This window comes from Mixophyes fleayi, chromosome 2, assembly GCF_038048845.1.
Source record: "Mixophyes fleayi isolate aMixFle1 chromosome 2, aMixFle1.hap1, whole genome shotgun sequence".
Taxonomy (NCBI): Eukaryota; Metazoa; Chordata; class Amphibia; order Anura; family Limnodynastidae; genus Mixophyes; species Mixophyes fleayi.
Genome location: NC_134403.1, coordinates 336,425,512 through 336,443,639, shown reverse-complemented (window position 1 = coordinate 336,443,639; position 18,128 = coordinate 336,425,512). Strand labels below are relative to the sequence as shown.

General features: G+C 39.2%; 1 protein-coding gene across 1 annotated transcript; it reads right to left on the bottom strand.

Moving 5' to 3' along the window:
- Window positions 1-731: 731 nt before the first annotated feature.
- LOC142140475 (histone H2A, embryonic-like) lies at window positions 732-3,611 on the bottom strand. The gene is made up of 2 exons (XM_075198204.1): window positions 3,556-3,611; window positions 732-1,283 (listed from the first exon to the last, which is right to left on the bottom strand). Exon 2 carries the CDS (start codon window positions 1,262-1,264, stop codon window positions 848-850), a length of 417 nt encoding a protein of 138 aa, XP_075054305.1. The 5' UTR covers window positions 1,265-1,283; window positions 3,556-3,611; the 3' UTR covers window positions 732-847.
- Window positions 3,612-18,128: the final 14,517 nt, after the last annotated feature.

Here is an 18,128-nt window from a genome sequence, read left to right as displayed (position 1 = left end):
TCACAGGGTACGGGGGGGGGGGCGGCGGGTGGCTCACATTGGGGGCCTCCTGGGGGAATGGAGGCACCCTTAGCCCAGGGGCCTCCATTCCCTTAATCCAGCCCTGAGTGCAGGTCATCACTGAGGCAGGGACCAATACCCATCAAGTCTGCATCCTGGATGGGTGCACATGTCACTCATATAGCTCAAATTAAAGGAGTACTCCAACACCCTGGGACCTGCTTTCCTACATATCCTCCCACACACACTGCCAGTGCTGTTATCACTATAAACAAGCATCTCCCAAAATAGTTCCAGTTACTGTGAACGTAAGGTTCTTGTACCCTAGTCCAGGCCTGGACACCTGTGGCTCTCCAGGTGTTGAGCAACTACAAGTCCCAGCATGCTTTACCAGCTGACAACTAGCCAATAGCTGGTAGAATGTGCTGGGAAAGATAGTTTAACACACCTGGAGCTACAGGTTGTGCTGGCCCTGCTCTAGTCAAACTCTTGCAAATAGTATCCATGCAGGTTAAGAGATGTGATATAGTTAACAGATAGGGGCATCACCAGATAAGAAGATCAGTGCCCAAAAGTCATATCTTGCTACTAACCACAGGTTATAAGTGCCACCCAAAATACTCTTGGAGAATGAGAGAATTTGAAGCCTGAAACCCCCAGTATTTAGGAATAAAAAATATCAGGGTCATTTACAGGTGTAGTCTCCCAACACTTTGAATGAATCAATAGGATCTATGACAAAGGGGAATTCATTTTTATTGACATAAAAAAATGTTTAAAAGTGTACATCTTAGATAGAACAGACAAATTTAATAAATTACTTATAATAAATAGACCTGCAAATAGTTTAAAACTCCTGAGACTCTGCAGCTTTAGGCTCTTCATAGGATGGGCCTTTTGCAGTCCTCTTTGGCAGTAGGATTGCATGGATATTTGGCAAGACTCCCCCATCTGCAATAGTCACCCCATCAAACAGCTTGGACAGTTCCTCATCATTCCTGACAGCCAGTTGGATGTGCCGGGGCATGATCCGGGATTTCTTGTTGTCTCTGGCTGCGTTTCCTGCCAGCTCCAGGACCTCAGCACACAGGTATTCCAGAGTGGCTGCTAAATAGATGCTGGCTCCAGAGCCAACCCTCTGAGCATAGTTCCCCTTCCTCAGGAACCTGTGGATGCGGCCAACTGGGAACTGGAGACCTGCCTTAGAGGATCTGGAGGCTTTACTAGCTGCAGGTTTCTGGACCTTCTTTCCACGACCAGACATTCTGAAAGCAATTCCTTAACTGTGGATAGAGCAGGAAACTAAAAAACAAGAATACATACATAGTATTTGAATAAAGTTTAATTACTGCTTCTCATCCAAGAGACAGTATAGGGATAAAAGCTACATATATTGACTACATTTTGTAGTATAACTCCACAATTACTGCAGGCAGACCAAAAGTGATGGATGCTGAGGATCCCTACCATTAGTTTCAAGGCTTTATTTGTGATTGAGAAAACAAAGATACACTATGTTCATTATTCTAATATAGATTACATTGGACATTAAAGTGGCACGGTCCAAAGACATCACTATGTATGGGGTATCAAAGGTCTTAGACATTTTATTTGTTGGTTAATCTGGGGCAGACAGCAGTCTAGTTAAAAAAATTGTTTCACTCACATTTCCCGATGTGCCTATTTTAGATGTAATGCATTGTTTTGATACCCTCTTTCTACAGTAGTGAAATTAATCTATTTCATGGCATTAAAATAGCAAAAACTGCCACATTCTGCTATTCTTCCAGTAATGACAGCTTACACAATGTGTGCTACGCCAGATAAATGTCCTAAAGTGTAATCAACCAGTTCTCCTTAATAGGTGTTAATTATACAAGACAGTTAGAGAGACCAGGGGCAAAGAGTCATAGTTGCCTACTCGCCAAGAATGTCCAGGAGACTCCTGAATTTTTGGGCGTTCTCCCAGGAGAGCTTGGCAACTCATGCAGCCTGCCCTTTTTTTCTGGTGAAGTCGGTGGGTGCATGGCAAATCATGTCATCCTCGCCCCCCCCAAGCCCTGTTGCACTAGGTTGAAATTGTCAAAGTTTAGCTAGGGGCAAGGCCCAACATGATTCACATGGCCATGTCCTCATGATGAAGCCCCCCTCTTGGAGAGCTTTCTTGCAAAGTTCACAAGTATGAGATGTGCTAGATTTTTGTACCCCTCCATACAACATCAATACAAGTATGCCATGTACATGCACAAATCTTTCAAGTGAAAAGTGTGATAGGACCAGCGTTACTAGGACAAACTTCATGGGTTTGCACAATATTGGCAGTTTTAGGGTGACCGTCTATATTTCCCTCATTGCAAGTAATAGATATACACAGTTTAATGTAGTTTTACTGAGCTGGGGAGCCAGATTTATATTTATTCCCCCCCCCCCCCCTCACACGAAATTCCATTATTTCTCATTTGTTTCATAGTGAGTGTGAAGAATCTCACTTGTGCACTGCACTGGTAGTATCTAAAGCAGGGTCCCCCCAAACCCACTCCTCAGTCCCCTAACAGTGCATATCTCCTGGTTGGAGCACAGGTGTAGTCATTAGTGACTGACACATTGTAACACATCCACAGGTGATATAATTACCTAGCTTGTGATGTGAAACACCTGTACTGTGAGGGGCTGTGAGGACTGGGTTTGGAAACCAGTGATCTAGAGCCATCTAGATCTTGCAGCATACATGTAAGCTGAGCAGATCAAGGTTGCACTTTATATAGTTATAATGGAGACTCAATCTGGACCTCCCATGCACAGAGGAACTGGCACATTAAGAGTACTTTTTAAGTTGTCAGAAGATAAGGCTGCCATAACATACAGAGACAGATGATCAGGAGTTGGTTAATCAAACAGGTAAAGTTTAGTTTTTGCTTCCAGAAAATGCCAGAAGAAATATATGAATCCACAAGTAACTGTAGAAAATGTGGTGTCCCATAGCAACAAGATTCTAGCTCTCATTTTAGAGCTAGTGAAAAATCATAATCTGTTTGGCTGCCAAGTGCAAAACAAACAATTTAACTATGGAAATTTACATAAATATATCCCATTGCATCAGGCAGAGCTTAATATAGAGCAGAACACAATAGCTCTTTTAAAACTACAACTGCAAGAAAGTTACTACAAAAAAAGCTGCTCCCTGTGTGTAGACAGTTGGTCCACTAACAGTAATCTTTCAGCAGACAGGAGAAATCCCTAAACTATGGGGCATTTACATCATCCAAGATCTCCAGGAGAGTGGAAAGCAAGCCACTAGAAGCACTGCATTAGAAAGTTTGTCAAATGATCAAAACTGTTCAGAGTAAGAGTAACAAAAGTACATTAAGTTTTCTCACTATGTTTGTCACAACTATTCAAGACATAGCTTTCAAGCATAGTCAAATCAATACTCTCAAATTAACATCCCACAATTTAACAGAAACCACAACAACACAGGTATGAGCTGTTGAGTAACAAAACAATCCCCAAGAATCAGAGCTGATTCAGAATTTACTTTAATTTTTAAAACCACACCTGTCCTCCTGTTTCCTGAGTCCTCTTGCTGGTCAGCTTGCACAAGTCTATGTACTTCTCTCACTCCTTGTCACTGATATTTATACCATGCTAATTGAACCTGCAGCTGCTACATCAATGGACCAATCAGCGACAGCTTCATGCAACATGTGAAGATGAACAAAAGCTGAATAATATTGTAGTCAGTGGTCATAATTTAAAAGACAATCATAATATAAAATTGTGATGTTTTATCATTGTGTAAAATGTTACATCTTCCTATGGTATCATTTTTCACCTTCCTGATTGGAAATGTCTTATACCTTGTAAGGTGCTTGGTCAGCTGACTAGAAAACAGACACATGGAACAGATTTCTCTGTCCCTTCTCTCTTTGCTACATGGCTGCATAGTAATAGATCAGACATGCAGCAAGCATACCATGTAATGTATGTAACCTTTATTTGTCTGTTTATTCTAACACGTACAGCCTTCATTACTGTTATCTGACAACATTTAGTGGATGACTAAAAACGTTCCATTATTCAGCAATAGTCACAGCTTTGCCATATCTGTCAGGCCAGGTCCTTCTCACAATGGTGATGATGTTTTGTAACTGTTTACAGACATGTTTAATAGGAATTTGGTGACATAAGACCAGCTGCTAGAAGTTGAAGGACTGAGAAGTAGAAAATATGATTGTAATATTTATTTTGTGGGTCCATAGGATATTATGATTCTACTACTTCTAGAATGAAGGTAGGAAAGAAGTTCATGATTATTAATTCGAGGGGGTGGAGTAGTGATGGGGCAATATGGATACAGGTGTGGAGGTGAAGGATGTTAAGTTTCTAATAATAATAATAATAATAATAATAATTAATTATTATTGTTTATTATATAGCACCACCTTATTTCGCAGATCTACAAAAAGATTATTTAATCACTCACATCAGTTCTTGCGCTTTTGAAGCTTATAGTCTAAATTTCCTGCCACATAAACAAGGCCAACGTAACAGCATTATAGGCCCTCTGGCAAAGCAATGCACTGGGGCCCCTACCTACATAACCACTCACAGGAATAAAAATGTAAATTATCGATAAAATTAAGGTTATATTTATTGGTATTTGCAACAAAATCAGTGTTTAAACATTGAAAAACATGCTATACAGCTTCAGCTCCCTTTCATCTATCGCCTCTGTTTCACACTGTGCCCTTCACGCTGCTTTTGCTCCCCTTCAAGTGTCTTCCCTATTTCCCACGGCACCCCCTTCATGCTGCTTTTGGTCCCCTTCACCTGTCTCCCCTGTTTCACATTGTGCCCTCCATGTTTCTTTTGTTCCCTTTCACCTGTCTCCCCTGTTTCACACTGTGCCCTCCATGCTGCTTTTGTTCCCTTTCACCTGTCTCCCCTGTTTCACACTGTGCCCTCCATGCTGCTTTTGTTCCCTTTCACCTGTCTCCCCTGTTTCACACTGTGCCCTCCATGCTGCTTTTGCTCCCCTTCACCTGTCTCCCCTGTTTCACATTGTGCCCTCCATGTTTCTTTTGTTCCCTTTCACCTGTCTCCTGTTTCACACTGTGCCCTCCATGCTGCTTTTGCTCCCCTTCACCTGTCTCCCGTGTTTCAAACTGTGCCCTTCATGCTGCTTTTGCTCCCCTTCACCTGTCTCCCGTGTTTCAAACTGTGCCCTTCATGCTGCTTTTGCTCCCCTTCACCTGTCTCCCGTGTTTCACACTGTGCCCTCCATGCTGCTTTTACTCCCCTTCACTTACCTTTCTAATGCCTTCTTTCTTCTGATTTCTTCACTTCTGTCTTGCTCGTCATGGCTCCTCTCTGTCACTCTGTGCTCCTCTCTGTCATTGTGAGCTCCTCACTGAAAATATTGGTCGTGATAACGCGAGACGCCACTGCAAACAGAAAATATATTTTTTTCTGGGCCCTGCCTATGGGGCCCCAACGCTTGTGGGCCCCTGGGCAATTGCCCGGTGTGCCCATGCGGAAAGAAGGTCCTGCACATAAACTCACACTAGGGTTTGTTTTTGTTTAGCAACCAATTAACCTACCTTATACATTTGGACTGTGGAAGGAAACCTATGCAAACATGGGGAGAACATACAAACGCCACAAATATAAGGCCCTGACTTGGGTCAAAACCATGGACAGTACCAATGCTAGCCATGGAGATATAGTAAGACAAAACAATTTGATAAACATGATTTGAGTTGCAATGGACTAAGGCAAATAAGGAATATAGAGAACACAACTTATATAATCCAGAGTAGTGAGATGAGATGTGCAGTTTCTGGATGTAGTTGATGAAGATTGTTGCTGACTGTCCCCAGATGTTGTTCACTGTTTGCTCAACTGGGCTGTTTAATTACTTCCCCATCGCTTAGTAAGAAAATTATGGATAAATCTACTCGTAGCAATTGCCTTACCCATAAAGAGCCTCATAACATATAGGGCCTATTTATTAAAAACTGGTAATGGTTTTTTTCTAGTCCATTATTGCAGTGATAGAAACCTCTCATCAACATAATTTACTAATAAAATACAATGCTATACATTTTACAGAAACTATATCCAAACATGAATATTACACGTTATAATTTTGCCAAGGGGTTTCCTGTAATGTGCCCATTTATCTTCCCAGTACTCACAAGATTGCCAGTTCTCATCTGAAACACATGCCCATAACACCACCATACATCATGGTGGGCAGTGGCAAAACTACCACCCCTGCAGAGGTGTTGGTGCTACATGGTGTGGAGGTGAGGGGCAATGCCGGACTACCCTCCTGACCCCCATGCTTTGGCCCACTCTGGAAGGACCAGACACCAATAAGCAGTGCACCAATGTGGTTGACCCAGATAATCTCCCATTCAGTCACCTGATATGAGACCCAGTGCCCAACCACTGACCAGGGCCCTTGTGGGGCTTAGTTTGCCTAAAGAGTGATCTGAACCCTGCCGATACTATTTTCAAAATGAATTAGGAACTGAGAGCTTATGCTACTATACGGAGGAATACTGCATATTAGTGCAGTATTGTCTAGACTATAAATGTGGCTATGCAAAGCACCCTTATGTTGTTTGCCTACTCACTGGTGTCCGGGTCTGCTCACACCTGCCATAACTGTGCTGTGGGGGAGAGGTGAAGAGGCTAACGGTCTATTTAAATTATTTCAATGGGTCCTCTTTATTACTAGTTACTAGTAATAATACTGCCTATAGGTCTTATATAGGTGTTCTATACAGTGACCATGCATGTGTGGTGGTTATGTACACCCCTGGGGGTAATCTTTTGGTTCTGACCCACATCTTTGTTAAAAAAAAAAAAAAGATCAAAAGTGTCTCGGGGTTAATCACCCACTTGCTAGTCCTTCCTGCAGTGATTAAATTATAATTTTTTTCATAGTGGACAGAGTTTTCTACTAATAGAGGGAGCAGTTTACTTTGTCCTACAACATATCCAAGCGTATCATTTTTGTTTAGTTTATATATAAGATCTGACAATGGATATAAAAAGATCTGAGAATGGAATGATTGTTGTTACCAATAGAACAGCTTTTGAAATTCTGATCCTACCAAGATTTTCTTAGCTATTCTCCATCATGACTGTGAATTATTTGCTGTATGTGTCAAATATTTTCCTTTTCACATGATTTTACTGTTTAGAGTGGAGAAAAAGTATTTTGTGTATAGTTGACATGCATCTAAAATTCAGTGACATTTTCTTAATTGCAGACTTTGTTTTGTTTCTTCCAGAATGAGCAATTCTGCTGGTGGTGAGCGATTGTTTTTTTTTTTTGTACAGTATTCATGCAGAGCCGACATGCTGTGATTCTCCAGCTAAATATTGTGGCGACAACTTTGGGGAATAATTGCACAGATTTCACAAAAATGTTTCTCATCTGTTCTTGAGGTGCGTGCCTGTAGAAATATTACTTTGTGAGGAAAAATAACTGAACACGAAATAAGCTGTAGGTATTCATTAGCGTTTATTGTATGTTACCCTTCTGCAGATTTGGATTTATGAAAAGTTCTTTGATGAAGCAAATTTGTGTTTTACTTTTAGATGTTATGGTATTTTCTTTTATTATGAAAATACAAATCAGCTTATTTAACCTCTTAATGACTGGTACAAGGTTCTTCTTTTGCTGTAGTTTTGGCTTCATCAGGAATACTTTTCAAATTTCTAAGTCTAACGAGACATCTTATATATGTGCCGAAGAATCCAGGACACCCACCGTACCGTTTTCAGCCAGCTGCTGTATCTATCGAGTTAGGGCTTTGGTCTTTTTCAAACATCTGTCACCTCTGTTGTTCCAAGTGGGAGGGAGCTGACTCACACTAGTGATGTCACCAGCGCTCTGCACAGATATCATGGAGCAGCAGCATGAGCTCCATTCAATGGTAGCTCTACCTTCACGGGCAGAGTAGGGTGAAATGGAACATACCTTCCGACTATCCTGACTGCTCAAGACATTAAATCAATAACACACACATTTGGGGCCTTATTCATTAAAGAACGTAAATGCAGATACGTCTTGGAACACAAAGAACTCTTACTGCAGCCTATGACTTCATGGGCGGAATTGGGAGGGGACTGTGCGTATACACGTAGTCAATGTACAGTAAGGGTGTGCCAAGCTCGACCACACACAGCAGCATCCGATTCAAGCTTAGGGCATCTCAAAGGTACGTGTTTTTCTGTTGTATCACTTGCACCAGCTACAGGTCTGGTGTAACTGACGAATACTAGTGATGACAGTCGCGTATGCGTGTTACATCACGTGTTTCCATTTAGGAGCAGCTGTCAAAATGCATTTTATATATAGTAGACATTAATAACAACCTAATAAATTTAATTAATGGGGGAAGTGAGTACTCTTTTTTTTTTATGTTTTGTCATGAATGACTATATTATATGCAAAATAATAAACTAATTTACACCCCTTGCATTGTAACATGGTTTTGTCCAGGAGAAAACTTAAACTCAATTTTTTTACTTACTTTCCTTAATGGATCAGTCCCATAAAGAGTACTTTTGAAGAGGAGACTCAGAGCTGAAATAAAACTAATTAGGAAAAAGGTACTATTATATAGCTGTTTATACTAGAGATACTTATTGACCCCAGTGAAATGGTTTTGGTTTTGGGTTTGGATCTGGATTAGCTTCGTGTTTTGGTTTTGGCAAAACCACCCTCGTGTGTTTTGGTTTTGGTTTTGTATTTTTTACAAAAAATCCTAAAATATGCTAAAAGCACATAATTTTGCTCTTTTTTTTATTGTTATTAACCTCAATAACACTAATTTCAAGTCATTTGCAGTCAATTTAGACCACATCACAGGTCACAATATTATTTTCATACACTTTCAAACAAAGACTGCAGCGACCTGGCTGGATGCTAAGCAACAGAGTAATGACACAAACACACGGCAGTTCCTAGCACATCTAGGACACATTGCACACAGCAGTGGCAGAAAAGAAAAATGGTGCAAGATGAAATTGTCCATACAACCGCTCTCCCTCCCAAGATGGAATTGTCCTTGGGACCGCCCTCCCTCCCAAAATGGACTTGTCCTTGGGACCGCCCTCCCTCCCACCCACTGTTATGTTGGATCTTAAAAAGGAATCCAAAACTCGTGAGATCCGACGATGTCACAATGACGATTTGCCTCGATTTCAATTCCGAGGGGGCGCAACAGTACCGAGCCGACTCGGATCGGTACTCGGATCCCCTAAGTTTGGGTGTGTTCGGTTCTCGAGGAACCGAGCCTGAGCATCTCTAGTTTAAACATTTGTGCATGTTTATTGATGTATTAGCGACACTGTGTGACTCAAGCACATTATTTTGTTACAACTTGGCTACAAAATAAGTGTCTGTTGCAGGCTTACTATGGCAAGACTTTTTCACATTGTTCCAAATTCAAGCATTACCCTCCTCCCACCGCAAACTCTGGAAGTCCTGCGTATTCTACTGATGACCTCCAGAGTAATGCATTGCCTAATTGGAAAGAGATTTCTGTGAGGATTAAATAATTTGACAGCTAAAATGTTTTAATAGATTACCTTTTATACTGAAATCATCCGCACAGCTTTTTATCTCAACAGCTCCAGAATCCTAGGCTACAATTATACAGAATGCTTGATAAACTGACTCACAGCCTATTGTCTGTCACCAGCAGATGCTAACAGCTCACTAATGTCAGCTTCGTATTGTTTTTGCTGCAAAAACATGCTATGAAAGCCTTATTTTCCTCGCAGAGAATGTCTCAATTTCATAAAAAAAAAGCTGAAAAGGTCAAGAGTTATTCATATTTCCCTGTGTTTTGCTATCTAATCACAATTCTCAAATAGCAAGCTGTCATCATAAACAGCCCTTCTATGGCGCACAGCAGCTAAATGTCTTGGAATGATTAATTACCTGGTTAGTAAGAATAGTAATTTAGTAGTAAAAATGTAGTTCATTCAGTAAATTAATGATGGAGGATTAATATAGTGAGTATATTTCTGTATTTCTGTATAGCTGGAATGTTTCACATCTCCTCTAACAGTTTTTTCTCACTTCCACCCTCTTGGAAACAGATTTGTCTGTCTCTTTGCAGGCCCGGAGAACAGAAATTCCCTGTAAGGGCATCAGAGAAGAATGTGGATCTATTAGATCACAAGTAATTGCCACTGGCCTTTTTTAGCGCAGGTTTCTGGGCAAAATAGCGCTTCATTTCACAGCAAAAGTTACAATTATTTCAGGTAATATCACTCAATTCTTGGAAAGGATTCACATGGATTGGCAATGGAGGCGGAAATATCCGTGTAATAATAGCATCTCAGCGGGTACCACATGATTAACTCTGTTTGTCTATTGGATTTGGGATATTGAAGAGAGACAAAGGTGAGATGTGTTGCAGTTTAAATGTATTGTTTCTTCCAGTATTCTAATTAACTCATCTCTTTAGTATACATATTTTTTTTTTTTATTACCTTCAACTTTTTCTCGATTTAGTCTCCCACCCCAATGCTCACACATACAAAAGCTTATCCCAAAGTGCACACACACACACACACACACACACACACACACACACACACACACAGACACACACACACACAGACAGACAGACAGACACACACATATCCATTCATCTTGCCCTTCCTTTCTCCTGTACCTTATCCATACCTGCCAAAAATTCTGCTAATTGGCACTTTGTGCATGCACCGCCACAAAGCAAGAAGTGAAGTGGTCATGCTACATGGTAGTGTGGACACTTTACATTGTGGAATACCACATTCACCCATGGAGATGCCCACCACTTCCGAGGTGAAGAGCCACCCTAGACACCTTCCCTTTCTCTAAAAACAACCAATCAATACTGTGCACACCTGCCACTTGTATGTATGGCATTTTAGTGGTATCAGCCAGCAAGGAACTTCTCAGGCAGTCCTGATGTCCCCTCAATCTCAAGAATAACTTAAAACCAGAGGATTCAACAGCAGCAGGATGTACCTAGCTGAAAGGGTGGCCGAGGAATGGATATGAGTGTCACATGATCTGTTGAGATACCCTCTGGGGTACTTTTATATCCACAAATACACATTCTCCATATGTTTTCCATCAGCTGCATAGTTAATTTCAAGCATTTATTTATTCTGTGACACAGGCACACTTCTGGTGATACCCACATGAACACCTTCTTGCATTACACCTTCTTGTAACTTTGGTGGCAAAGTAAATTATAACATAAATTTGCACAAACTTTTCTTGTGCCAATAACGCTAAAGTAACAGCTCCCTAGTCTCCGGCCACTATCTGACATCAGTCACACTGCCTAAAAGAAAAAGACAGGTTTAAGTAGTTTGCACTCTTCCCACAGCCCTAACTTGATGGACAGATGACACTCCCAACTTGCTTTTAAAAGGGAGTTTTTGCAGGTGTTCTGTTTAATTGCAGACATACCCTGTCAGCCTGCAGCTTGCTGTGGAATGGATGCCTTTTAAACCACTTCCAAATATCAAACTAATTTAAACTCTTATTTTGTTACACAAATGTCTTCCAACTGTATCTTTTTAACTTAGTTGCACTACTTTACATATGTGTAACTCTATTTGCAGCATTTCTTTTCAGATTGCCAGCCAAATACTTATCTTCTCCCTTTGCCACAATTATTTATAGTATATTTAAAATTAGAATTTTAACCAGATGAATTTTTTACTCTATTTACTCGATATTCCATATTGATTGATATTACTTAAAGTTCCACTACTTGGCTATGACGTATCCGCTCCAGCAATTTAATTTGAAGCCTTGCTGACTTCCTTCTCTTTGAATTTTATCTTAATTCAAGAGTATCTCAGGCTCGTGTCTACGCATTTCTCAAGCACAATGTCAGTTATTTTCTGCTGTCTCTATGTGACATTTTGGGTGACCACTTAACTGGATGGTCATTTTTAGAAAAGCAATTTTAAATAAATAGATAATTTTTGATTGTGCAAAAATTAGACTTAACACTCACTTGCACATTGCACTGCAAAGATTAGTGATCAGTGCAATATTGTTAATGCATTTAATTCTGTAATGTTCACACTATGTATTGTTTTCCAATTAGTGCTACAGACCATGTGAGAAACAACTATATATATATCTATCTATCTATATCTATCTATTTATCTATCTATTTTTTAAACATTTATCTTTGTAAGAAGAACCTGGGTCTGCAGGTATATCATCATCATCATCACCATTTATTTATATAGCAGCACTAATTCCACAGCGCTGTACAGAGAACTCACTCACATCAGTCCCTGCCCCATAGGGGCTTACAGTCTAAATTCCCTAACACACACACACACACAGACAGACACACATACTAGGGTTAATTTGCCAAGCAGATCCTAAAGTAATGGTTAAATATCTTTACAATTAATGGACACAATCATTTTTAAAAAATAACAATGACCTGATTATCATAGTGGGTACTATCAATTATCCAATTGGTTATTATATAGCCACTAGTGTATAGTTTTTGGTTGAGGCAGAGTCGGAGCAAAGGGGTAGAAAGAGGGGCACAGCAGACTGGGGACAGGTACTTTAATAATGCATGAGGCTAACTTGACTTCACAGAATCCTCGGAGCTCTGTCTGAGTGTTCCAAGGCAGCCCCACAATACAGTGTATTCATTTCCTGTCTGAGCACTGAGGAGCGCCAACTAACCAACAACAAGGTAAGTTACATGCTACATGGAGAGGGTTGTAACATTTTTTTCCACCTGTTTCATAGTTTTTATTTCTGACATTTTTGGTAACCACCATGTGCCTACTCCATACTACCCTAAGTCGTTGATTTCCCCTAGACTCTTATTCATCACCAGACGTATCTTCACATCTGCTCCTTGTTGAATAGAGACATCCATATACCCGATGCACGTGCTTTCGTAAAAAGACGCACAGTAGGTTCATTCTGCGTTGGTAATGAATCAGGCCACAAGTCAAAGACTACCTGAACTATCTTTATAATATTTGGATAGGACTAAAGATTATAATAATCATATAGTTTGAAGATAGGTGTATACACTCAACACACACTTACATATTTTAATAATTCGCTAGTTCATTTAATACGGTGATATATTATTTGTAATATATCTCTAATAAAGGTTATATTTTAATTTTGGTGCAGGGAAGAGATTATTTGAATTACATGTACAATATTATATACTGTACATACATTAACTGTTGAAGTGCACTACATAAATTAACTTTTCTTCTTCTAAATAAATTAATTTGTGAAGCCGCAATAGTTGTTCTGTTATAGTCCATTCAAAAGAAAATCATTGAATTTTTTTTTGCATAAATAAAGCGTCTCAAGTGACTCCCTTGATAAATATCACAGTGATTTTGCTATGTAGTGTAACATCTGCCTACTTAACTATGTTTTCCTGCTGAATTGCATCAAGCTTCCACATTATTTTAAAACATGCTTCCCCATGTCTTGTCAAAACAACCTTTTGTTATACAAGACTAAAAAGCACATAAAACGTTGTTCTGTTCTCAAAGCTAAGTGCTGAATGTTATATGACTGGAATGGACAAGAATTTACCTCATATTTTGTTGCGGCAAACTGTTTACAAACCTCAAATGTCACTTACATTTTCTACCTGCTAACAGCACAAACAATACAATTCCTGTCATGGTGGCATGAAAAATATTTTGTTAACTATAAATGCATTTATGACTAAATAGAATTTATTCTCATTTATAGTAACCAGATAAAGTTTTTTGGTATCAGTAACTTTTATTTTCATCCAATTATTTTACATGCTTCTAAGATTCTTCAAGTTCTTAAATTATACCTATCATCTGCACACGGCAGGCATTCACTTTCTTAGCTGAACCAATAGCTATTAGAATATAGCCTGTAACCAATTACCATGGGAATGAAGCCTATTAATTCACAATGAATCATTGAGAAACAAGGCACTCAGTAACATTTGCTTCACTGGTGTCACTAATTCCTAATGAATTGATTGGCCGAATGTTGGTTCTGCCCACAAAATGGCGCCTCGACTATCAGCAGGTATTATGTATACTTCAAGCTAGAATATAGGAATGGGCAGGGCCACCAAGTGGAAGTTGGGACCCCGGTAGGGCAACTTTCTGGGCCCACCCGTCCACACATAGTAGGAGAAGGGATGTGTGCCACCACGCAGCGGTGGTGCGGTTGGAGGGGGCGTGTCCACATAGTCACATGGGGTGTGGCTGAGCCCCTTTAGACTTGACAAATTATGTATTAATATGGTGTTGCTGTCACCTACCTGCTATTGCAGTTTTCACAATATGGTTCTGGATTCTTGTATGGATCCTGGAATGTTGGGAACTATTTGGAAAATGAATAGGTACATGAAAGATGGAAACCCGAGCAGTAAGGGACCACAGTACACAACACAATTCACGCAGTATATAATTATATAACAAGCAAAATATGTATGATAAAATTAATCACACACACACACACACACGTATATATGTCTGGAAATTGTCAAAAAATGGAACACAATTGTAAGTGTATAAGAGAATGGACTGGCTTTAGGGGCTCTTCAACCCCATAGAAAGATAAATACACAATGAAAATTAAGAGGTGCTCCAAAACCCTTAAACATATAAATTCAATAATGATAAGAGAAAATTGCATTAAATTTTAAACTCCAAACTAATTTATTCATAAAGTAACAATTTGGGGATATTCAATACTTGGCAATGTAGTATACGGATAACGCCACCCCCCCCCCCCAGACACATCACAACACCCAAAAGACACATTACGACATCCCCACTTTCCCCCAGACTGCCAAATCAAAAGTCTTTAAGAAAAAAAAAGAATTACCTGTTGAAAGTTAAAGTCTTATCTGAATGCTTCTAGTTTTGAAGGGTGATGTTCTATCTCCACAAGGTCGTTTGAGGCCCATGCATTTTGTTAGAAATATAATTTATATCAGGCATCTTTTCTGCCTAACTCAGAACCTCCAAAATTTTTGCCTAGGTTTATTTATATATCCTGGGTCCCTGTGAAGTATATCATTTTTGTTTTCTGCGTTTGTACTTGTATAATGACATTGCCATGTTGTTTTATTTAGTAAGTACATTTAGAATTATATTCATTATAGTACATGAAACCCTATATCTGTTCTTTGTGTTTGTGTTATCAGAAAACATAAAAACTATATAGTATGTTTGTCATAACTGCAAGCACCACAAGAGACGCATGCACATAATTAGCTATAGAAAACAGCTAATAAAATATTACTTTTGCTGTGTTAAAGGATACACTTCAAAGAGAATGAATTTGTATAAGGATCAATGTATAACCAGATAGTAGGAGCCCAGGGAGATGCCGTATGGTGTATGTGAATTGATGTTACTGCTTTAATAGAGATAAAAGACATAATGGTTTAGTTGATAAACGTCATGAGGATTGTCTAGTTCTGCACTGGTTACATTCTGTTTGAAATGTTGGAGCTTGATACACGCATTTGAAAAACCTAAATGAATAATTCAGAAAACTCAAGAAACCACATTACTATTAGAGATGTTCACTGACCCCCGTGTTCTGGCTTTGGTTTTGGATCTGGATTAACTTCGTGTTTTGGTTTTGGTTTTGGCAAAACCGCCCTTGCGTGTTTTGGTTTTGGATCCTGATTTTTTTTCTAAAATCCCGATTTTTTTTTGTTTGTTGCTAAAATCACATATTTTTGCTTTTTGTCCCCTCTACATTATTATTAACCTCAATAACACTAAATTCAAGTCATTTGCATCAATTTTGACCACCTTACAGGTCGCAATATTATTTTACACTTTCAAACAAAGACTGCAGATTTAGAAGACCAAGCCTGCCAGACCTATTATTTGTATTTCAGCAATGACAATTAGCAATGGAGCAATGGAGCTCTCCTCTTTGTATGTTATCTATCTAACACAGTACAATGTGACTGTAGATTTAGAAAACCAAGTCTGCCAGACCTATTATTTGTATTTCAGCAATGACAATTAGCAATGGAGCAATGGAGCTCTCCTCTTTGTGTGTTACCTATATAACACATTACAATGTGACTGCAGAGTTAGAAGACCAAGCCTGCCAGACCTATTATTTCTATTTCAGCAATGACAATTAGCAAGGGAGCTCTCCTCTTTGTGTGTTACCTATATAACACAGTACAATGTGACTGCAGATTTAGAAGACCAAGCCTGCCAGCCCTATTATTTCTATTTCAGAAATGACAATTATCAATGGAGTAATGGAGCTCTCCTGAATGTCACTGGAGACTTTGAAGAACACTACTACCCCTCCTCTTTCTATTCTACCTATGATGCTGCCCTACTGCACTAGAGACTGCCAAGAACTGTGTTACCCCTTCTGTGTCCCTCTGTGAAATTGCGCTGGATCGCCGTGGAGGGCGGTACTTATAGAATCCAAAGCTTGCAAGATCTGACGACGTAACAATGATGGTTTGCCTTGTTTTCAATTACAAGGGCGCACGAAAGTACTGAGCCGACTCGGCTTGGTTCTCGGATCTGCCAAGTTTGGGTGTGTTCGGTTCTCTGGGACTGATCCTGAGCATCTCTAATTACTATTAGACCTCCCCAGTGTAAGTACAACATTAAATGTATGCTTCTCAACTCTTAGTAGTCTAGTTAGTAATTGGACAAGGTTCTGAAAGTTAAAAATGATTGCCCTCTCCCAGGGGCAGGCTGGGCTGTGGAGGAAGGGGAAACTGCCCCTTCCCCAGTATCTATTTCTGTTCCCGTACTCCTGTAATCTATTTATTATCTACTAAAATGAAAGAGGTTTTTTCTTCATTTTCACTTCAGTTCTCCTATCTTCTGTTGCAGCGGTTAGTCAGGTAAGTGTTCACTTATCCCAACTACCTTCATGTACATTTGTTATCATGTAAATATGTTGCATTTGTTGTTTTTATGTCTGTGTAAATAAACTGCTATTATTGAAAGAACAATTCTCAAAGTATTATATAATATTAAAAATATTGTATTAGCCATCTTAATGTACTTTGTACATTTGATTCATTTTTGCCGATCCGGCTGTAGAATTCCAAAATATGTGAAGTTATTTAATTAATTGCAATGACTTTAGCTAACGACATGTGCTAACTGTTCTTGAAGCACCTTTTTTTCTGTAAACGGGGGTACGAAAAACTCCATTGATGGGTTCATGTCCCTGCTTTGTCTATAAAATATTAATAATTGTTCTTATCCCTTAATGAAAACAGAGGACTTACACCTCTTTAATATCCAAGAAAGAATCAAAATCCCCCCTATGTCCTTAGACAGGAACCTGAGGGGTTTCCTCTCCCCCTCTCACATAATCCCTTTGTTTATCATTTGAATTTTGCTTTTTTTCTTGGCTCTTTGTCACCTTTTATAGACTGAATAATAAGTCTGCAGTTACATCTTGGCTATAGCTTTCCTGTTTCTATTACTTATAGTACATAGCAATTAAAATTTATATTTTGGGGATGATAAGCTGGAACTTGGCTTTTTCAATTGTAAAATGTTACAATTATACTTCTTATTTTACACTTCATGAAATAATTCATTAAAAAGAGATTATATTAAAAAAGTGTTTACAGGCTCTCGATCTCTCGTGAATTTCTCCAATGTGAGCCTAAGCTCACGCATCAGATTCATGAGCTAACAGGACAGAGGTAATCTCACGTCAACGCCCACAAACTCCGCGGACAAGATGCCACGTTGGTAACTTTGATGAAACAATACTAGAAATACTATATATTGGTTGTATAATAAAAGTAAAGTTTCATGAGTACTCACCAATTTGTAAAGGTCCAAGAACCTTTTATCTAGCCCTATACCTACATGCAGTTGGTGATTCAGACAAAAAATCCTGCCAATAGTTTGCTTGTATACAATTCCTGAAGGCATACAAAACTATCAGCAAGAATTCAATCATTGCCTGTAAATTTTTCTTAACTATTATAAAACTTTTATATAAACTTTCCAATTGATCCACAACACAGGGGAATGAGACCCGGGATTGTTGGAAATGTTTGTGAAATCACATC